The sequence below is a fragment of the Capricornis sumatraensis genome, chromosome 16, assembly GCF_032405125.1.
Source record: "Capricornis sumatraensis isolate serow.1 chromosome 16, serow.2, whole genome shotgun sequence".
Classification (NCBI taxonomy): Eukaryota; Metazoa; Chordata; class Mammalia; order Artiodactyla; family Bovidae; genus Capricornis; species Capricornis sumatraensis.
The window spans coordinates 57009910-57033677 of record NC_091084.1 but is presented as its reverse complement, the minus strand read 5'-3'; the positions used below and the strand labels follow the sequence as shown (position 1 = coordinate 57033677).

General features: G+C 38.8%; 1 protein-coding gene across 2 annotated transcripts in view; it reads right to left on the bottom strand.

Moving 5' to 3' along the window:
• Positions 1-23768, bottom strand: part of ACER3 (alkaline ceramidase 3) — a 144576-nt gene that overhangs the window by 53547 nt on the left and 67261 nt on the right. For both annotated transcript variants that reach the window (XM_068988722.1, XM_068988723.1), the window contains 3 exons: positions 22647-22699; positions 4536-4588; positions 1465-1546 (listed from right to left, as the gene is read on the bottom strand). In XM_068988722.1, the coding sequence (XP_068844823.1) occupies positions 1465-1546; positions 4536-4588; positions 22647-22699 (188 nt within the window). The remainder of the gene's footprint in view (positions 1-1464; positions 1547-4535; positions 4589-22646; positions 22700-23768) is intronic.

The window sequence follows — 23768 nt, the reverse complement described above, 5'->3', positions numbered from 1 at the left end:
AAGTCCAAATTTCAAAGCCTTCCCATGACATTGCTCTAGCCTTTCTGTTTGGCCTTATTCGTATCTTCCTGTCTCTCATCCTAGGCTCCAAAAAGTATACTGCTACCCCAAAGAGGCTAGTTTCATGCTTCTGTATCTTTAAACATGCCATGCTTCACTATGTTAGCAAATGCCCCTGCTGGTAAACACTCATCTTTTAAGATTCAGCTCAAAATATACTTCTTTCTTGAAGTCTTTTCTGAGGTTTTTTTCCTGCTTAGCAGAATTCACCACTTCCTCTTTCTACCAGACTGTCAATGTATAAACGTTATGGCATTTATTAATTTGCTTCTCTCCCCTCCAAGGCAATTATCTTTTCGGCAGAAAGGACCATTTTCATACATCTCTATAGCCTCATTTAGTGAATTTTAAAATTTGCTACAGAACTTCTTATTCCTGGAGGAAGTTCCTGCATTACAAGAGTAGATCATTTCCTTCAAGCAACCAGAAAGCTTTAATAGTAAGATGTATACGAAATATTTATATATGTATAACTCTAAATTCAATAAGGCAGAATGTTTTTAAACTCCAAAATTTGCTATTTCAAAATACTAATTTCCCTTTACCTAATTTGCTAGTTAACAGAAGAAATACAGAAGGGCAAGGCTCTTAAAAGGCTTTTTTTTTTTTTTTTTAAGGCAAAAGAATTATGGAGTCCTTACTGTGTACCAGGGATTAATTTTTACAACTAATATTAAATGTATGTTTACTACTATTTTCATTTTACGAATGAGGAAATTTCAAGAGGTTAAGTAACTTGCCCAAAGTCCCATAGTTATTAAGTAACAGAGTATTTAGTAGGTCCTTAACCAAGACAAGCAACTTAGAGCATAAGCAGATTTTGTAGGAAAGATAATGAGTAGGTTTGTATCACAGGGCAGGGGTAAATAAGTTCAACTTGGAATGTGCTGAGATTGAGGTTCCTGATATTAGTGATATTGAAGGCTTAAGATGCGGATTTGGTAGTTGTCAGGTCATAGGTAGTACTAGAAATGTGGGAACAAATGAACTGGCACACAGAAGTGATCAGCTATCTCAACCTATTTGGAAAAGTTTAGGCATTAAAATAGTCACAGGAGGCCCTAAAGATTAGAGCCAATTTCTTTTTTTAACAAATAGGAGGTAATATGTTCATCCATGAGGAAAAGTTAATCGTTAATTGCTTTCTTTTGCTACTGAGTATCTGCCTTTTGACTTTTTCCACTTCCTGTTTAAAAAAAAAAAAACAGGTTTAAAAAAATTGTTTTAACTTTTTGCAGAGAAATAACACCTAAATAGAAAACAAAGAAGCAATATCTATAAGGGAGTTTCCTTTAGAAATATTTCAGTTTCAACAGCATGAAGCAAACACTAGAAGCAAAATGTACCAAACTCCATAAATGGCAGTTCACATGCTTAATTTGTTAGAAATAAAATATGACTTACCATGGTTACTATTAAACTGAAAAGAACTAAGGTAAAAAGCAGATGGTAGTTTACAGAGTTCTTCATCTTAAAACATTCAAACCTTAAAAAGAAAAAAAAAAAAGAGAGAAACTTGTTTTAGAATATAAAACTAGGAAAACAAACAATGCTGTTTTGCCATGTGTATACATGCCCTGTATACACCAGTGCCCATCATTTCCTTGCAACCACACACTCATCTTAGAAAACCCACACTGCTGACAGCCTTCAGCAGGCTGTGGGGATCAGGAGTAGATACCTGATTTCAAATAAGGGAAGAAAGCAGTCATCTTAAGCTCTCCCTTTCTTACAGTACTTCATCTGGATACTTTAAATTATCTGCTCTCAACTTTGTCTCACGCAGGTACAGTTGTATCAGGATATTAGTTTTATCAATGCTCACTGTTACTTTTTCTTTCAATAAATATATTTTTGACAGAAAATATAGATCAACAAACAATGTCAAGGAGGGCACAGACCCTAGTCTCAATCTTAAGAATAGGTTTCAGAAAACAGTAGCTAGAATTTCCTTGTTTTTGATCTTAGGTTTTCTAAGTGCCCAAATCTGCACTGTCACAGATGGGCTATTTTTCTAGATTGGGGTTCAGTTCAGTTGCTCAGTTGTGTCTGACTCTTTGCAACCCCATGAACTGCAGCACACCAGGCCTCCCTGTCCATCACCAGCTCCTGGAGTTCACTCAAACTCATGTCCATCGAGTCCGTGATGCCATCCAGCCATCTCATGGTCTGTCGTCCCCTTCTCCTCCTGCCCTCAACCCCTTTCAGCATCAGAGTCTTTTCCAAGGAGTCAACTCTTCGCATGAGGTGGCCAAAGTACTGGAGTTTCAGCTTCAGCATCAGTCCTTCCAATGAACAGGACTGATCTCTTTTAGAACAGACTGGTTGGATCTCCTTGCAGTCCAAGGGACTCTCAAGAGTCTTCTCCAACACCACAGTTCAAAAGCATCAATTCTTCGGCGCTCAGCTTTCTTCCCAGTCCAACTCTCACATCCATACATGACCACTGGAAAACCATAGCCTTGACTAGACGGACCTTTGTTGGCAAAGTAATGTCTCTGCTTTTGAATATGCTATCTAGGTTGGTCATAACTTTCCTTCCAAGGAGTAAGCATCTTTTAATTTCATGGCTGCAATCACCATCTGCAGTGATTTTGGAGCCCCCCAAAATAGTCAGCCACTGTTTCCCCATCTATTTCCCATGAAGTGATGGGACTAGAGGCCATGATCTTCGTTTTCTGAATGTTGAGCTTTAAGCCAACTTTTTCACTCTCTGCTTTCATTTTCATCACTTCTGTGTTCCTCTTCACTTTCTGCCATAAGGGTGGTGTCATCTGCATATCTAAGGTTATTGATATTTAAGCCACAGCACAAAAACCAGTTTCTCAACCTAAGCCTGACTTTGTAAATAAAATGTACTGGAACACTGTCACACCCATTGGTTTATAGCTTATCTGTGGCTGCTTTTATGCTATAATAGCAGAGGAGAAGGCAATGGCACCCCACTCCAGTACTCTTACCTGGAAAATCCCATGGACGGAGGAGCCTAGTGGGCTGCAGTCCATGGGGTCATGAAGAGTTGGACACAACTGAGCAACTTCACTTTCACTTTTCACTTTCATGCACTGGAGAAAGAAATGGCAACCTGCTCCAGTGTTCTTGCCTGGAGAATCCCAGGGACAGGGGAGCCTGGTGGGCTGCCTTCTATGGGGTCACACAGAGTCGGACACGACTGAAGCGACTTAGCAGCAGCAGCAGGAGCAACAGAGGCTGAAGACTTGCAACAGAGACCACAGGCCCAGAGAGCCTAAAATAATTACTTCTGGTTATTTACAGAAACAGTTTCTGATGAGTTCTTTCTAATAATATATTTTTTCAAATTATTTTTAATTTTTTTAAAAGTTATTTATTTTTTCAGTTCATTTCAGTCACTCAGTCATGTCCGACTCTTTGTGACCCCATTGACTGCAACACGCCAGGCTTCCCTGTCCATCACCAAGTCCTGGAGCTGGCTCAAACTCATGTCCATCAAGTCAGTGATGCCATCCAGCCATCTCATCCTCTGTTGTTCCCTTCTTCCCCTGCCTTCAATCTTTCCCAGCATCAGGGTCTTTTCCAATGAGTCAGTTCTTCACATCAGGTGGCCAAAGTATTGGCGCTTCAGCTTTAGCATCAGTCCTTCCAGTGAATATTCAGGGCTGATTCCCTTTAGGATTGACTGGCTGGATCTCCTTGCAATCCAAGTGATGCTCAAGAGTCTTTTCCAACACCACAGTTCAAAAGCATCAGTTCCTCGTGCTCAGCTTTCTTTACAGTCCAACTCTCACATCCATACATGACTACTGGAAAAACCATAGCTTTGACTAGACAGACCTTTGTCAGCAAAGTCATGTCTGTGCTTTTTAATATGCTGTCTAGGTTGGTCATAGTTGCTTTACAGAATTTTGCTGTATTCTGTCAAATGTCAACATGAATTAACCATAGTATACATATGAAAACTCTTTTTATTTTTATATATCTTTAGAAGAAGATATTCTTGAGCTAGCAATGATGATCTGGTTGAAAAGAATCAGATAACCATCACATAAGAAGTTCAGACAAGTTTGAAGTATTAATACTAGGGAACAGAAGGTATAGTTTAAAAGTTAAGTTTATTAAACTTGTAGGTTATTAACTGTATGACCTTAAGCAAGTCATCTCAGCATAAGCTCTGCTTGTATTCTTAGATAAAATGGGGACAATATCCATTTATCTTGTACAACTGTGAAAATTTAGAGATGACTTGCTGCCCTGCATAATTCAAGGTACAAAGTAGAAAAATGTTATGGATTTTGGATAATATATTTGAGATCACACAAATTCATAAACATTGTTAGTATAACTTCCAAAAGATTATACTCTGTATTAAAATCACAAAAGTTACAATCTTCTACACTGTTTTAATCTCCCACTACTATAACTGCATTAGTTAATTCCCTATGAAACACGAATTTTAAAATATATCAAGTAAATGAATTTTAAATGTAAATACTTACATGCAGTATACAAATATACAACAGCTGTAGATCATTGGGAGTTCATCCAATAGCTAAAAGAAACAGACAGGTAATAGGACTTGAATACTGTAGAGCTGCAATTATTATTCAAATCCAAAAAAAAAATCAGAATGACTAAGAGTGTCACCTCTTATTATCTAATACATTTTACTAATTCTCATATATATATATCATCTAATTTATTCTCAGTGTGTATATTTAGATTATTGTTTTTGAACAATGAACTTTTCTAGCCATCTATCTGTCTTAATGTACATATTTAAGTAGGATGCCTGACTCACTGCTCAGCTTGGATCATTCAGCATCATAAACTATGATAACATGCCTCCATCAAGGAATGATGTCCACTGTATATAGGCAATAGGTCCTATTAGTATTCTTTTGCATTTTTTTCTTCATCCTATAGCACCTAAGATAAATAAAATGGTTGGATGGCATCACTGACTCAATGGATATGAGTTTGAGCAAGCTCCAGGAGATGGTGAAGGACAGGGAAGCCTGGTGTACTACAGTCCACAGTGTTGCAAAGAGTCAGACAAGACTGAGCAACTGAACAACCACTCATATATATAAGAAGAGATAGTAATAGCTGGGGAAGTCAGTTAATGTAAGTGATGTCAAAGTATGTCTCTGAAAAATAATATTATTATTAGCAATAATAACAACTATAGCTACTATATATTAAACGACAAGCTGGACAGTGTCCAGCTAAGTGTTATGATAGTTATTTCTTTTTTTGGGGGGGACGGTATATTTCTAATCCTTAAACCAATCCTATAGAGTTTATTCACTAGATATGCATTTAATGAATTCTTTAATAATATTATATGCTAGGCAACATGTTAGGAGCTGAGGATATGAAGAAAACAAGACATAATCACACAATTGCCCTCAGGGAATTCAGTCTATTGAGGTAGAGGGAATGAAAAATAAGTGATTAAATACACAGCAAGTATTCCCAAAAAAGAAGCAAAAGAAGCCAGAAAAGGTAGTGGCAGGAAATGAAGTGAGATGGCAAAGAAAGGCATTCTAGGGAGAAGGAAGAGAATTTATGCAAAGCGATATAGTCTAGTAAATTACTGGAATAATGAAAATGACAGCATTCGTGCAAGGTATTATGATTAAATGTTTCACATTCATTATCTCATTTAATCTGCACAATCCTAAGGTAGGAACTATTATCTACATTCCAAGATAAAAACACTGAAGCTTAGATGGTTTAAGTAACATTTCGAAGATCACAATGCTAATAAGTAACAGAGCCAGATTGTGAAGGGACTCTTTTATATTATGTTGCCTCCAAAACCTTTCACTTGAGTCACCTTTAAATGTTCAAAACCACTGGTATAACACAACGACAAGCTGCAGGTAAATCAACCACCAGTTTTATGAAGATTCCTTTATTTAAAGTTTTGTACCAGGATCTACTGACTTTACATTAAACATCTAAATGGGTCTTTTGTATTTCCATTTAAAATGTTAAACTTTTCATTCCAAGTCTGTGAAAAATGTATTATTAGGGATTGCACTGAATATATAGGTCACCTTGGGCAGTATGGTCATTTTAACAATACTGTTTCTTCCAATCTAAGAACATGACATATTTTTCTACATGCTTGAGTCATCTTCAGTTTCTTTCATCATGGTTTTATAGTTTTCGAGTACAGGTCTTTTGCCTCTGTGAAGTCAAGTGAAAGTCACTCGGTCGTGTCCGACTCTTTGCAACCCCACGGACTATATGGTCCATAGAGTCCTCCAGGCCAGAACACTGGAGTGGGTAACCATTCCCTTCTCTAGAGGATCTCCCCAACCCAGGGATCGAACCCAGGTCTCCAGCATTGCAGGCAGATTCTTTACCAGCTGAGTCACCAGGGAAGCTTTGCCTCCATAGGTAGGTTTATTCCTAGGTATTTTATTCTTTTTGTTGTGATAGTAAATGGGATTATCTCAATTTCTCTTTCTGGTATTTCTTTGTTAGTGCACAGAAATGCAGCAGACTTATATATATTAATTCTGTATCCTGCAACTTTATCAGACTCATTGATGAGCTCTGAGAGTTTCCTGATGTTGCTTTAGGATTTTCTATGTAAGTATCCTATTATCTGCAAACAGTCAACATGTGATTTTTAAGGGGACACAATTCAGTTCACAGCACTGTAGTAGTATGTTTTGTAATATAAATTTTAATATTATTCAGCTATGGTGAAGCCAATAGATCAGGAGATGACTGCCAGTGAAAAGGAATTCCCTGGTGGTCCACTGGTTACGACTCTGCACTACCAGTGCTGGGGCCCGAGTTAACTCCCTGGTTGGGGAGCTAAGATTCTGCAAGCTCTGTGGCAAGGTCAAAAACAAGCAAACAAACAAAATAGGAGGTGAAAATTAAGGGGGAACTTTCCCCCTTCAAAAAGAAAAAGAAGGAAAAGATAGTTTGCTATTCACAGTTCCCAAGGAAGAACTTGCCATGCAGAACAGCACAGGAAAGCACCAGGGTCAGTCAGGAGGCAGAAAGAGCAAGAGGAAGGTATGGGCAAGAGCCTTTATAGCTGTTTCCCTAAGAAATGCAAGGCAAGGGAAGGTAAGCAGGTTTAGAATTGACTAATTTGAATAACTTCAAGGGGCTCTAGGATATAGGCGTTATCTCTAATTATCTGGTTGTTGCTACTACTGTTCAAGCGCCTAGTCCAACTCTTTCCAACACCAAGGACTGCAGCATACCAGGCCTCCCTGTACCTCACCATCTACCAGAGTTTGCCCAAGTTCATGTTCATTACATCAGTGATATCATCCAGCCATCTCATCCTCTGACACCCTCTTCTCCTTCTGCCCTCAATCTTTCCCAGCATCAGGGACTTTTCCAATGAGTCGGCTGTGTGCCCAGATAACCAAAATACTGGAGCTTCAGCTTCAGCATCAGTCCTTCCAGTGAATATTCAGGGTTGATCTCCCTTAAGATTGACTGGTTTGATCTCCCTGCTGTCCAAGGGACTTTCAGGAGTCTTCTCCCACACCAGTTGGAAGGCATCAATTCTTTGGTGTTCTGCCTTCCTTACAGTCCAGCTCTCACAACCGTATGCAACCACTGTAAAGACTACATGGACCTTTCTCAGCAGAGTAATGTCTCTGCTTTTCAACACAATGTCTAGGTTTGTCATCACTTTCCTGCCAAGAAGCAACTGTCTTCTGATTTCATGGCTGGGACTACCAGGTATCTGGCACTAAAATGATTAGGGCAGAGAAATACAGCCTCCTGGAGTGTAAGAGGTAGTTTAGAGAATGGGTTCTGAATTGGTTAGTTTACATATAAAAGGCACAGTTCAGGCTGAGTAGTGTTGCTATATCTAAGAACTGGCTATCCCTCATATATTTATGTGCCAGAGCGTCAAGAATTCAGAAGATAATAGAGTTGTTACAAACTGAATGTTTGTGTCAAACACAAATTCATATGCTGAAGGTCTAACCTCCAATCTGATGGTATTTGGAGATGAGTCTTTTGGGAGGTAATCAGGTTGAGATGAGGTCATGAGGGCAGGGCCCTCATGATGGAATTAATGCCATTCTAAGAAGAGACACTAGAAAACTAGCAAGAAGGTGGCTGACTCCAAGCCAGCAAGAAAGCTGTCTCACCAGATCTGATAATGGTGATACCCTGATAAAAATCGATTGTTTAAACCATCTAGTCTATGGTATTTTGTAATGGCAGCCTGAGATGACTCAGTCCAGTTCAGTCGCTCAGTTGTGTCCGACTCTCTGCGACCCCATGAATTGCAGCACGCCAGGCCTCCCTGTCCATCACCAACTCCCAGAGTTCACTCAAACTCATGTCCATCGAGTCGGTGACACCATCCAGCCATCTCATCCTCTGTCATCCCCTTCTCCTCCTGCCCCCAATCCCTCCCAGCATCAGAGTCTTTTCCAATGAGTCAACTCTTCGCGTCAGGTAGGCAAAGTATTGGAGTTTCAGCTTTAGCATCAGTCCTTCCAATGAACACCAGGGACTGATCTCCTTTAGGATGGACTGGTTGGATCTCCTTGCAGTCCAAGGGACTCTCAAGAGTCTTCTCCAACACCACAGTTCAAAAGCATCAATTCTTCAGCACTCAGCCTTCTTCACAGTCCAACTCTCACATCCATACATGACCACTGGAAAAACCCTAGCCTTGACTAGACGGACCTTTGTTGGCAAAGTAATGTCTCTGCTTTTGAATATGATATCTATGTTGGTCATAACTTTCCTTCCAAAGAGTAAGTGTCTTTTAATTTCATGGCTGCAATCACCATCTGCAGTGATTCTGGAGCCCCAAAAAATAAAGTCAGCCAGTGTTTCCACTGTTTCCCCATCTATTTCCCATGAAGTGATGGGACCAGAGGCCATGATCTTCATTTTCTGAATGTTGAGCTTTAAGCCAACTTTTTCGCTCTCCTCTTTCACTTTCATCAAGAGGCTTTTTAGTTCCTCTTCACTTTCTGCCATAAGGGTGGTGTCATGTGCATATCTGAGGTTATTGATATTTCTCCCGGCAATCTTGATTCCAGCTTATGCTTCTTCCAGCCCAGCGTTTCTCATGATGTTCTCTGCATAGAAGTTAAATAAGCAGGGTGACAATATACAGCCTGAGATGCCTAGTACAGTAGTAAATATGTGGTGTCCGGTCAGATATGTGTGGAGAATGCTCTGAAGGGAAAAAGATAAGAGTAGTTCTATTTCAGTGACAAAAGGCTGATGGGGGAGGCAGGGACATCAGTTAGGAACCAGTTATAGGAGTCTGGGTTGGAGATAATGTATTAAGGCAGAGGCAGATGGAGAGCGCCAGAGGTAGATGCACTCAAGAGTTATTATACAGAAGTTCAATCAAGAGGTTTTAGAGTTTCTAGAAGTGAGAAAAGCAGGAAAAATTAGAAATGGATCACAGGTTTTGGTTTGGGTTTTGGATGTAAGGTGGTTTCATTCACTGAGATAGGGAGCAAAGGAGAAATAAGGGTAGTATTTATTTATAACCAGAACATCTGCTGTTGACATTATAAAGTCTGATATTGCTTATATTACTACCTAACATTTAAGCTATTTTTATTTTTGTATTATAAACAAAGTTATAAGTGAACAAACATTTTTCTTTGGTTTTAGTTTCTAGGATAAATATAATTATTTTTACTTAGTTGAAATACATGAATATTCTTTTACTAGCATTTTTCCACTAACATCAAACATATTTCATTCTCATTACAGAATACATAGAAATAGCAGAAGAACACAAAGAAAAAAAATTTCTTCAATTTTTACCCTCCCAGGATTATCAGTAACTGTATATATCAGTTAGTGAATGCATAAAAGAATGAACTGAATGAGTGAATAGATGAAAAGAAAATCTGGGCGAAGTCTCCTAAAAACTTAAAGCTCCTATAATCATCAATGCAAGATAAAGTCCTAAAATGAAACAAAACAAAACAAATGTGCATCCTAATCTTGTCCCTAACCTCCAGTCAGATAACTTTCCCTCTCTTGGGCTATTCTTCCATTTCTAAAATTTACTAATTTGGACTAAATTTTAAAAATCTCTTTTAATATTAAGGTTCTATGATTCTAAATTGTCCTTTGGTTGGTACTTTTCACCCCTTATGTGAAGGCCATCTGCCCACACCAATTATCTCTATAATGCTGTGTCCTTAATCCTACTCCCAAATGTACTGCTCCTGACTGGCTGCCACAAAAACGTGACACAATGATCACGAGGAAGGAGTCAGGAAAAGCCTCCATAAGGGCACACACAACTCAATACTATTTACAGGAATGAATCACTAACCATGGATCAGTAATGGTGGTTCAAACATTCTGACTGACTGAAGAAAAAGGAAGGAAATTAACATTTATTAGACACTTAATTAACAGATCCTATGATGGTCCTTTCATATATCAATCAACTGATCCTCATAATACTCCTACAGGTATTATTAGACTTATTAGATAAATGAAAAAATTAAGGCTCAGCAAGATTAAGTGGCATGACTACGCTTAAATAGCCAATAAAATGGTTGAATCAGAACTGGAACTCATGTAGCAGCTACCTAGGAACAATAAATCTAAAGAAAATATCACTGTAGCTCTGCTGCTGCTGCTGCTAAGTCACTTCAGTCGTGTCCGACCCTGTGCGACCCCACAGACGGCAGCCCATCAGGCTCCCCCATCCCTGGGATTCTTCAGGCAAGAACACTGGAGCGGGTTGCCATTTCCTTCTCCAATGCATGAAAGTGAAAAGTGAAAGTGAAGTCGCTCAGTCGTGTCTGACTCTTAGCAACCCCATGGACTGCAGCCTAGCAGGGTTCTCCGTCCATGGGATTTTCCAGGCAAGAGTACTGGAGTGGGGTGCCATTGCCTTCTCTGCACTCTAGCTCTAAATCATTCTTAATACAGAACAGTCAATAATTGCTTGTGCTCAGTGTGGGCAGGAAAAAAAACAGGCCTCCACTTTCTCTATAGCTACAACAAACTAAGTTCAGGCTGGTGAAATGGTTTGCTGACCACCAGAGGCAGATATGTGGCAACTCTGCCATTTTTCACTTTGCTTCAGCGATTGTGCCTAACAAATAACAGCCTATCACTGTGGAGCCAAATTTATCCTGGAAGGAGACAAGACAGGGAGAACTTGCAGTGAATATTTATGATCATTTTATGTTTACATTAAGAAAATGGAGAAGCTATTAAAACAAATCCTTCAATATTGATGACTCCTCCTTCCTCCTCAATCATTGGTAAAATGGGTCATATTTCATTTCTGTCCAGTTACACAAGCACATAAAATCACAATAGTGTAGAAAAAGGGAAAATGAAATAAGGCATATGTAAAATGTGTCCACAAAGTTGATAAAACAGTACAATAATAATGACAAAAACATAGTGCCAAAGATCTCAGGATCAAAGGCCATTTTGTCCATCCAAATGTGATGTTATCTTGGTGACAATCTTGCTAACAACTAAGTTTATCAGCAAATCAAAGTGTGTCCCACCTCTACTCAAAATGCAAGTTAAAATAATGGCTCAAAGAGGATAAAGTCCCTGAGGCTTTAACGGGCCTGTGGTTAGTTCCCTAAACCACATCTCCTTCCACTTCGTTCAATGCCTGCTCTGAGCAGGTGCTCAATAATGTAACAAATGCTAGCTGTTATTACTGGTAGCGCTGTCACCGTTGTCACCACATCCATCCTCCCGCTGTACAGCTACAACCATAATGTATCAGTACTGCTGTCAGTGCCCCAAGAGGCCAAACCTACCTACTCACAAATGTGGGTTCCAGTTGGCCAGGCAAATTCCTGTTCATCTTTGACAATTTAACTCAAACAAATGTGAATTTGTGTGAAATCCCTTTTCTGACCTCCCTACCCTAACAATTGCTTTCTATAGCACTCTGTATATACCTCCATCATTGAATTCACTAGCATATTATCTTCAATCCTAGAACACAGATTTCTTGAAAGAGGGATTATATATAATCTTTACCTGTGCATACCTATTAGCTAGGTATCAAAAAAAATTTTTTTAACTAATGAAAATATCTGTCCAGCCTATGCTTGAGAACCTCTAAAGACAGAGGACTCAAGATCTTCTAAGGTAGCCCTTACTATCTACTGGCTAAGAAAATTCTTCCTTATGTTGAGCAAGATGGCTCAATCTTTAACCCCACTAGAACCACGTAGAATAAACCTGGTCCTCCTGGTGTCAACCTTAAATACTGATTTGTAAAACATTTATGTTGTGGTACATGCAAGACCCAAGGGATAAGTATACCAAGGTCAACTAGACAATCCTTGGTCCTCGGTAACTCACATTCTGATACAGAAGTCAGACACATAAATATAAATAAAATAACATGGATAAGGGCAATAATACAGATGCATAAAGCGTGTTATGAAAGAACATATGAGGGGTACAAATCTCACCCTGAGGCCATGGAAGGCTTCCTAGAGGAGCTACCACTTCACCTGAGAGTTTAAAAGACAAACTGGAATAGTCCACAAGAGAGAGGCCAGACATAAACAAATGCAAAGAGAAAGCCTGGTGCATACAGCTGAGAGGGGGTAACTGAGCATATCTTCTCTTCTTCAGGCTAAACATTCCCAGTTCCTTCCTCAGGCATCATGACTAGATTTTCAGTTCGTTCACCATTCTGAGGTCTCTCATTTGAATACACAGCCAGGTTGCAGCTGGGGAGCCTCTACATCACCACCCCAGCTCAAATACCTAGTCCTGTCTGATATCCTGTCTAAGCACACTGGCCCAGTTTCCTCATGTGTGGAAGACACACACACTAACTTCCAGGGTAAACATTTTAGGAACAGTGGACAGCAGGAATGATCCTTGAAATTTTAAAAGTTATCTAAGTCTTAGAAAACATGTGTTAAGGAAATGTCAGAGAATACTGCATGCAAAGATTTAGACTCTAAGTTTTTACATTGTTCTGGTCATATGTCACTGTATTAAAAAAACACCTCAAAACTCAGCAGCTTAAAATAGCAGTGTTTACTTTGCTCATTCATACCCATTGAAAGCAGAGTTGAGAGAGGACAGTCCATCTCTACTTCACTCAGTGTGAGCTGGGATAGCCGAAAGGCTGGGAGCTGGAATCACCCAAAGACTTGCTCACTCAATTTTCTGGCAGTTAATGTGGGCTAAAGTCTGGGGATTACGCGTGAGGTACAGCAAAGACATCTATGTTTGGCCCTTGCAAGTGGTTTCTTTACAATATGATGCTGGTTTCTAAGAGTAAGCATCCCAGGAAGACTAGGCAGAAGCTGTATTGCTTTCTGTGATTCAGATTTGGATGTCACACAGCTTTGAATCTGCTATAGCCACAGTCTTGCCCAGTATTCAAGGGCAACAAATATTCCATCTCTTGAGGAGAGTCAATGTTACCTTGCAAGAAAAGCAGGTGGGATGGGATATGTGGGTGTGAACATCCTTAGAAAATATGATAATCTTACCACGTAAATAAAACTCAATGCTGAGTTAAATATCCCTAATATTAGGAGGCAGTCTGCTTTAGGATGAAAGGTATTCTGACTGGTTTGTTAGTTTTATTATTCCACCAAAGCACCTCTGGCGTCTTTAAAGTCTCTTCTTTAAAACAAACATAAACATGAATTTTTCTTATCACAAAAGTACTTCATATTTACTGCAGGAAATTTGCTAAATGCAGAAATGCAGAAAGAAATATAGCTGCATGTAAACCCACAGACCAGGAGTTTCTATAATTTAATATTTCAATATAACTCTTTTATCATTCACTTGTGTGATTAACTAAATGGGATGGTGATTTCTTAAACTAAGGTAGAAGCAGTAAAACAGGGAGAGTAGGTAGACCTAGATATATGTTAAAAATAAAATCAGAAGGACAAATTAAATATGAGGGATTAGGAAAAGAAAGAAATCAGGGATGGCTCCAGGTTTTTGGATGTTTCCATTCCCATTTCCATTCAGCAGATGGGTGGGTGAGGGCATCACAGGGGAACACCAGGGAGGAACAGTTATGGGAAAAGAAATAAAGAATTATGTATTGCTCATGTTAAAGGTTGAAATAACTATGATATGTCAAACATGCTTGGATACACAAATCTATAGCTAAGAGGTAAGATCAAAACTGAATAGAGATGTTTTGAATCATCACTGTATAGGTCACATTCAAAGTTATGAGATTATATAAGATCACCTAGGAGGGAATACAGAGAAGATTGCTGCTGTTCAGTTGCTGAGTAATGTCCAACTCTTTGTGACCCCATAGACTGTAGCATTCCAGACTCCTCTGTCCATGGGATTTACCAGGCAAGAATGCTGGACTGGGTTGCTATTTCCTTCTCCTGGGCATTTTTCCAAACCAGGGATCGAACCCACGTCTCCTGCATTGCAGGCAGATTCTTTAATTCTGAAACACCAGGGAAGCCCACAGAGAACGTTCAGTTCAGTTCAGTAGCTCAGTCGTGTCCAACTCTTTGTGACCCCATGAATCGCAGCACACCAACTTCCCTGTCCATCACCAACTCCTGGAGTTCACTCAGACTCACCTCCATCGAGTCAGTGATGCCATCCAGCCATCTCATCCTTGGTCGTCCCCTTCTCCTCCTGCCCACAATCCCTCCCAGCATCAGAGTCTTTTCCAATGAGTCAACTCTTTGCATGAGGTGGCCCAAGTACTAGAGTTTCAGCTTCAGCATCATTCCCTCCAAAGAAATCCCAGGGCTGATCTCCTTCAGAATGGATTGGTTGGATCTCCTTGCAGTCCAAGGGACTCTCAAGAGTCTTCTCCAACACCACAGTTCAAAAGCATCAATTCTTTGGCGCTCAGCCTTTTTCACAGTCCAACTCTCACACCCATACATGACCACAGGAAAAACCCTAGCCTTGACTAGACGGACCTTAGTCGGCAAAGTGGCTCTGGGCAAAAGAGTGGCCAGTAGAGTAAGGAAGAAACCTGGGTGAATTTCATTTTCCATTAGACAAGGAAAACCAGGAAGTCAAGATAACTGTTTCACGAAGAAAAAGTAAACACTGTATGGAATGCTCAGTTCAGTTCAGTTCAGCCGCTCAGTCGTATCTGACTCGCACTGCAACACCGTGGACTGCAGCACGCTAGGCTTCCCTGTCGGTCACCAACTCCCAGAGCTTGCTCAAATTCATGTCCATTGAGTCAGTGATGCCATCCAACCATCTCATCCTCTGTCGCCCCTTCTCCTCCTACCTTCAATTTTCCCCAGCATCAGGGTCTTTTCCAATGAGCCAGTACTTCCCACGAGGTGGCCAAAGTATTGGAGCTTCAGCATCAGTCCTTCCAATGATTTCCTTTAGGACTGACTGGTTTGATCTCCTTGCTGTCCAAGGGATGCTCAAGAGTCTTCTCCACACAGTTCAAAAGGATCAGTTCTTTGGCACTCAGCTTTCTTTACAGTCCAGCTCTCACATTCATACGTGACTACTGGAAAAACTATAGCTTTGACTAGATGGACCTCTGTAGGCAAAGTAATGTCTCTGCTTTTTCGTATGCTGTCTAGGTTTGTCATAGCTTTTCTACCAAGGAGCAAGTGTCTTTTAATTTCATGGCTGCAGTCACCATCTGCAGTGATTTTGGAGCCCAAGGAAAGAAAGTCTGTCACTGTTTCCATTGTTTCCCCATCTATTTGCCATCAAGTGATGGGACCGGATGACATGATCTGTTTTTTGAATGTTAAGCTTTAAGCCAACTTTTCCACTCTACTCCTTCACTCTCATCAAGAGGCTCTTTAGTTCCTCTTCTCTTTCTGCCATAAGGGTAGTGTCATCTGTATATCTGAGGTTATTGATATTTCCTCCTGTAATCTTGATTCCAGCTTGTGTTTCATCCAGTCTGGCATTTCACATGATGTACTCTACATTTAAGTTAAATAAGCAGGGTGAGAATATACAGCCTTGATGGACTCCTTTCCCGATTTGGAACCAGTCCGTTATTCCACGTCCGGTTCTAACTGTGGCTTCTTGACCTGCATACAGATTTCTCAGGAGGCAGGTAAGGTGGTCTGGTATTCCCATCTCTTGAAGAATTTTCCACAGTTTGTTGTGATCCACACAGTCAAAGGCTTTAGAGTAGTTAATGAAACAGAAGTAGATGTTTTTCAGGAACTCTCTTGCTTTTTTGATGATCCAACGGATGATGGGAATTTGATCTCTGGTTCCTCTCCCCTTTCTAAATCTAGCTTGAACATCTGAAAGTTCTCAGTTCACATGCTGTTGAAGCCTAGTTTGGAGAATTTTGAACAATACTTTGTTAGCATGTGAGATGAGTGCAATTGTGTAGTAGTTTGAACAATCTTTGGCATTGCCTTTCCTTGGGATCAGAATGAAAACTGATCTTTTCCAGTCCTGTGGCCACTGCTGAGTTTTCCAAATTTGCTGGCATACTAAGTGCAGTACTTTCATAGCATAATCTTTTAGGATTTGAAATAGCTCAGCTGGAATTCCATCACCTCCGCTGGCTTTGTTCATAGTGATGATTCCTAAGGCCCACTTGCCTTCACACTCCAGCATGTCTGGCTCTAAGTGAGTGATCACACCATTGTGGTTATCTGGGTCATGAAGATCATTTTTGTATGGTTCTTCTGTATATTCTTGCCACCTCTACTTAATATCTTCTGCTTCTGTTAGGTGCATACCATTTCTGTCCTTTATTGTACCAATCTTTGCATGAAATGTTCCCTTGGTATCTCTAATTTCCTTGAAGAGATCTCTAGGCTTTCCCATTCTATCGTTGTTTTCTTTGCACTGATCACTGAAGAAGGCTTTCTTACCTCTCCATGCTATTCTCTGGAACTCTGCACTCAGATGGGTATATCTTTACTTTTCTCCTTTGCCTTTAGCTTCTTCTCTTTCCTCAGCTATTTGTGTGGCCTCCTCAAACAACAATTTTGCTCTTTTGCATTTCTTCTTCTTGGGGATGGCTTTGATTACCATCTCCTGTATAGAATGCTACTGAGAGGTCAAATAAGGTGATAAAAATGTATATTGAATCTGGCAAGATGAAGGTCATTGTTGACCTTGGCAACAGCAATTTCTGTGAAGTGAAGGGAAGAGATGCCTAACTGGGATGGGAGGGAAATAGAGAGAGGTGAGTAGAGAGAAAAAAAGATCCTGATGCTGGGGAAATTTGAAGGCAGGAGAAGAGGATGACAGAGGATGAGATGGTTTGATGGCATCACTGACTTGATGGACATGAGTTTGCCTAAACTCTGGGAGTTGGTGATGGAGAGGGAAGCCTGGTTTGCTGCAGTCCATGGGGTCGCAAAGAGTCAGACATGACTGAGCGACTGAACTGAACTGAGTAGACAGAGGAGAAAATCAAGTGGTGTTGATGTGATAAGGAACTGAACACTGACTCAGTAGCTAAAATCTTGAGTTTTACACACGGTCAATGGAGGAGTAATTTTTAAAAACACAGGAACTATTTGAGCATGTTTGATGCAGATGGCAGTGACTGAATGTAGTGACTTTCTAAAGACTGTGGCAGAGCAAGAGACTGGGGTAGGGTATGGAACTACAGGAGTGAAGTCTTTGAGTGGGAGGGGATAAATTCAGAGCCCCAGGAAGGTGACACTGGCCTTTAACAGGTTTGGTATAGTTCTTCCATAGTAATAGGAGGAAGAAGGTGATGATAGAAAGATGAGGGAATTCTTGACTGATTCTGTCTATATTCTCAATGAAATACTGAAGAAGATATCAGCAAGGAGCACAGGGTATGAGGCCAAAAGAGATATAAAAAGAAATCTGAAAAAAGAAACAGGTGTAAAATAATGGTTCTGGGAAGTGAAATTATGAGGGAAATGTAATTGCACTGCTTTGTGGCATTCAGTGCTTATTTGCAATTTCTGTTTAATAACTTAAAAGTGAGGTCACTCAACAAAGGGATGTGACTTCTATGAGAAATACTTAGCTACTCAGTTCAGGCACATAGTAGGCAGGTAACTGAGCTTGATCTGGGCTAAATATTACTCAAAAAGCAACAGGTAAGGGCTTTAAGGGTATCTATATGGATGGGTGAGAATTATTATAATTGAGGACCACAGTTTATAAACTTTGTAAAAAGGGGAAAGAAGAGAGGCAAAATGTACTTCCTCCTAGTCTTTTCATTATTATTTATAAAATTGATATCATATTACACAAAGTTTTACATCTTTATAATATTTTCCCATGTAAACAGTCTTCAAAAATATTACTTTAGTTTAGGTATATCACAGCATATTTAGCAACTGTTAAATTGTTGTTTTCTTTTTGTTTGGCTACATCTCATAGCCTGCGGGGTCTTAGTTCCCCAACCAGGGATTAACCCAGGTGTCAGCAGTGAAAGTGCTGAGCCCTATAACCACTGGGCCGCCAGGGAATTCCAAAAAATCTTCCTACTGTTAAACATTTAGATCATTTAAAATTCTTTATCACACATGATGCTGTGATAAATATCTTTGTGAAACATCTTTTCTGTATCTCTGATTACTTTCTTAGGAAGCAATCCTAGGAATGCAATTACTGGATCAAAGTATATGTCCATTGTTTTTCTGTTTAAAGTACAATAAAAGTAATTTTCTTCTCCCTGAACCATTTGAGTCAGCCAGTGACATGAGGTTCCAGAACTCCAAAGTAGTTTAGTGCACATTTCCTACAAGGATATTCACTCAAGATTATATGCCTTGATTAAGTGAAATTTAGCACAGGAATGCAAGGTTGGTTAGATATGTGAAAATAAATCAACATACTAGACCATACTAATATAATAAAGAAGAAAAACCACACAATTATTTCAAGAGATACAGAAAAAAATCTGAAAATTCCAACACTTTTTCTTGATAAAAAGACACAAACGAGGAATAGAAGGGAACTTTGTCAGCCTAATAAAGTTAATACTATAATTAGTGGTGAAAACCTGAAAGCTTTCTTCTTAAGATCAGGAAGAAAACAAGGATGTCTGTTCTCTCCACTTCTATTCAACAGTGTCTAGGATACAAATGAATATATACGCAAAACAGAAACATATTCGCAAATACAGAAAACAAACTTGTGGTTACCAAAGAGAAGAGGAAGAGGGGAAGGACAATTAGAGTGTGGAATTAATAGATACAAATTACTACATATAAAATAGATAAGCAACAAAGATACATAGCATACCACAGCCATTATCTTGTAGTAATTTATAATGGAATATAATCTGTAAAAATATGGAAATCATTATGTTGTACATTTGAAACTAATACAATAATGTAAATTAACTATATTTCAATCAAAAATAAAACACTGTGCAAGAAGTCCTAGTCAGGGCAGTTAGGCAAGAAAAATAAGTGAAAGGCATTTAATTGCTAAAGAAGAGGTAAAAGGATCTCTATTTACATATGACATGATCTTATACATACAAAAAACCCTAACGAATCCATATACATACACACATAAAACTATAAGAGGTAAAAACAAGTTCAAGAAGGCTGCAGGAATAGGAGCAATAGGCAAAAATAATTTTATTTCTATACAATAGGGATCAGAAATCAGAAAATGAAATTAAGAAAACAATTTCATTTATAGCATCAAAAAGAATATAATACCTATACAAAAGAAGTCAAGACTTGCACATAAACTATGAAACATCGTTGAAAGAAATTTAAAAGACTTAAACAATTGGGAAGACATCCTGTGTTCAAATACTGGAAGCCCTAATATAGAGATGGCAATACTTTCCAAAGTATGGATTTAATGCAATCTCTTTCAAAATCCCTTTTCATACTGTTCATGGGGTTCTCTAGGCAAGAATACTGAAGTGGTTTGCCATTCCCTTCTCCAGTGGACCACGTTTTGTCAGAACTCTCCACCATGACCCGTCCATCTTGGGTGGCCCTACATGGCATGGTGCATAGTTTCATTGAATTAGACAAGGCTGTGGTCCATGTGATCAGATTGGTTAGTTTTCTGTGATTGTGGTTTTCAGTCTGTCTGTCCTCTGATGGAGAAGGATAAGAGGCTTATGGAAGCTTCCTGATGGGAGAGACTGACTGAGAGGGATACTGGGTCTTGTTCTGATGGCCCCCATGCTCAGTAAATCTTTAATCCAATTTTCTGTTGATAGGTGGGGCTGTGTTCCCTCCCTGTTATTTACCTGGGGCCAAACTATGGTGGAGGTAAAGAAGATAATGGCAACCTCCTTCAAAAGGTCCCATGCACATACTGCTACACTCAGTGCCCCCAACAAAGCAGGAGGCCATCAACAACCCACACCTCCACCAGAGACAGTGAAGAAGAACTAAAGAGCCTCTTGATGAAAGTCAAAGAGGAGAATGAAAAAGTTGGCTTAAAATTCAGCATTCAGAAAACTAAGATCATGGCATCCAGTCCTATCACTTCATGGCAAATAGATGGGGAAACAGTGGAAACAGTGACAGACTTTATTTTGGGGGGCTCCAAAATCATTGCAGATGGTGACTGCAGCCATGTAATTAAAAGACACTTGCTCCTTGGAAGAAAAGCTATGAGCAATCTAGACAGCATATTAAAAACCAGAGACATTACTTTGCCAACAAAGGTCCATCTAGTCAAAGCTATGGTTTTTCTAGTAGTCATGTATGGATGTGAGAGTTGCACTATAAAGAAAGCTGAGTGCAGAAGAATTGATGCTTTTGAACTGTGGTGTTGGAGAAGACCTTTGAGAGTCCCCTGGACTGCAAGGAGATCCAACCAGTCCATCCTAAAGGAAATCAGTCCTGAATATTCATTGGAAGGACTGATGCTAAAGCTGAAACTCCAATACTTTGGCAACTTGATGCTAAGAACTGACTCATTGAAAAAGACCCTAACGCTGGGAAACATTGAGGACAACAGGAGAAGGGAACAACAGAGGATGAGATGGTTGGATGGCATTACTGACTCAATGGACATGAGTTTGAGTAAACTCTGGGAGTTAGTGACAAGACAGGGAGGCTTGGTGTGCTGCAGTCCATGGGGTTGCAAAGAGTCAGACACGACTGAACGACTGAACTGACTGACTGACTTTCAAGATCCCAACTAACGTTGCAGAAATTGATAAATGCCAGGGACTCAAAATAGATTAAACAATTTTTAAAAAGAAGAATAAATTTGGAGGATTCACAGCTCCCAATTTCAAAATTTACTACAAACCTACCTGAATCAAGGTACATAGAGGTCAGTGGAATTGAATCAAGAGTTGAATCAAGAGTCAAGAAATAAACTCATAAATTTATAATTGATTGATTTCTATAGAGGTACCATGATATTTCGGTGGGGAAAGAACCTACATATCCACAATACCACCAACAAAATCAAGAAATTAACATAGATTAATTACTACTACATAATCCTCCGACCCCATTAAATTTTTCTAAGTGTCCCAATAATATCATAAGTATAAGCACATGCACACACACACATACATGCACACACATATACATTCACAGGACCCAGTCCAGAATTATACAGTGTATTTACTTCTCATGTCTTTTTAGTCTCCTTCAATCTTGAACAGTTCCTTGGTCTTTTCACTTTATGATCATGGACACTTTTGAAGATTACAGGCCACTTGTTTTATAGAATGTCACTCTTACATTTTAATATAGCTGTAACTTATAATTCATAGACTGTTATATAAACAGATCCTTCCAGATTAGCGCTATCCAATACAGTAGGCACTAGGCGTATGTGGTTATTGAGCATTTGGAGTAATCTAAACTGAAATACACGGCAAGTGTGAAATATATACCCAATTTTAGGCTGTGAGACATTTCATTTATAGATTTTTATATTTATATGTTGAAATAATAGCAATACTTTGGATATACTGAGTTAAAATATATTATTAAAATTAATTACACCTATTTCTTTTTAATGTGGCTTTTTAAAATGTGACTACTGGAGACTACTGGAAATTATACAAGTAGTTCACATTATATTTTTTTTCAAATCTATTTTTTAATTGAAGGATAATTGCTTTACAGAATTGTTTTGTTTTCTGTCAAACCTCAACACGAACCTCAACATTATATTTCTATCGGACGGTGTCATTCTAGAAGATTCTGGGTTAGAAATGGGGAACAAAGAGGTTAAAAGATTCAGGACAACCTATATGACCCCCTTAGAGCAAGGACAGTAAATATAAATCCTAGCATAGCTCTAAAACCCTGCTAGTTAAAGGAACCAGACCATTCAACTGGACACCATAAAAGAGACATAAAGGAATATAGCAGCTAAGAATAAGAATACATTGTTTCGGTGAACTGATTTTATCTTACCAGGATGTCTGTATGGCATTTCACTTTCTAATCCTGCTCTAAAGCCATACATGCCTTAAGAGAGGTGGTCAAAAACTCATACTGCTCTTGTTTAGTTTCTCTCTGGACCACTTCTTTGCTTGCCTCTTTACTTCACTTATTCAACCTGAATCCTTTGGCCTGAAGTAAAAACTCCAGGGATTATAGATCTCATCTTTTTTCTCTTGTCTCAATATCAGCCTCTAGAAATTTGCTCTTTCCTCAAATATGAAGCGTCTCTGGATTAAGAGAAATAAGCATTTAGTAAATTTTGTCATTACTGACCTGCATTTCATATTTCAGAGTCATGTGGAAGCACCAGGATCCCATTCCTACCACTGAAATTAAAACAAAAAAACAAACAAAAAAAAACAATTAGCATGAAATTCTTTGTAGGGGGCCAGAGTGATTTGAAAAAACAATAAGACATTTTAAAAGCACTGAGTTTTAAGAACAAATTTGTGAAATTGTGGCAAGATATACCAGACCCTGCCTAAGCTCTATCTATAATTGATGAAATTTTGGAACAGAAAAAAAAAAAGCATAAATTCTCGTAAATTCCCTCCACTAAGTGATTTACTAGATTAATCAATATTCTCCATTTTTTTGCATAAAATGTATTATGGATGCTAGGGGTAAGCTTTAATGCTCAGAGCTGGCTAGCTACTCTTCAGTACTTCTTTGTGTTTCTAATCCAAATAGTTGAAGTATATGCTTAATAAGAACCAATCAGTTATGTTTGTTTGTTCCCAAAGTTGTTAATGCCACTGCATTTAGTTAACAGAAATATGACTGCAAAAAGACAGCTACTGTTTCTATAAAAACTACTTAAAATATTTCAAGAAATGTTTAAAACACACTTAATAAAATTGAGTTGCTAATAAAAATTGCTCTTGATATCTGTATATATATGTTACAAATTAGGGAAAATTCTGTATTCATGTCTTGAAGTTCTTTCCAAGTGCTTCTATTTTAAATAAATCGTTTTTATTCTAAGGTTTAAAATTTTCTGTTTGTTTTTCAATGCAAAAAAGACTAATCAGAACTATAATTAGGGTACTATATTCAAAGGCCATGCTCTGCATCAAATCATTGTCAAAGATTATACCACTATGCTTCAATTAAAATAAAACTTAAAGATGGCTATATATATTTTTCAATAATTATAGCTTTGACTCTTTAAAAATTAACAGAATAAATATCACTCCCAATCACATCTGATAATACAGCTTCTACTGTGATGAAGCTCAGTTCAATAAGCCTTTATTGAGTACTTCCTATTTGCCAAATTTAACTACAGATGCTGAGGTACAAAGATAAGATCCAGTCATTGGCCTTTATGAAGCATACAGACTAATCGAAGAGACAGGCCAATAAACAGAAGATACCAGTACATGGAGAAACGGG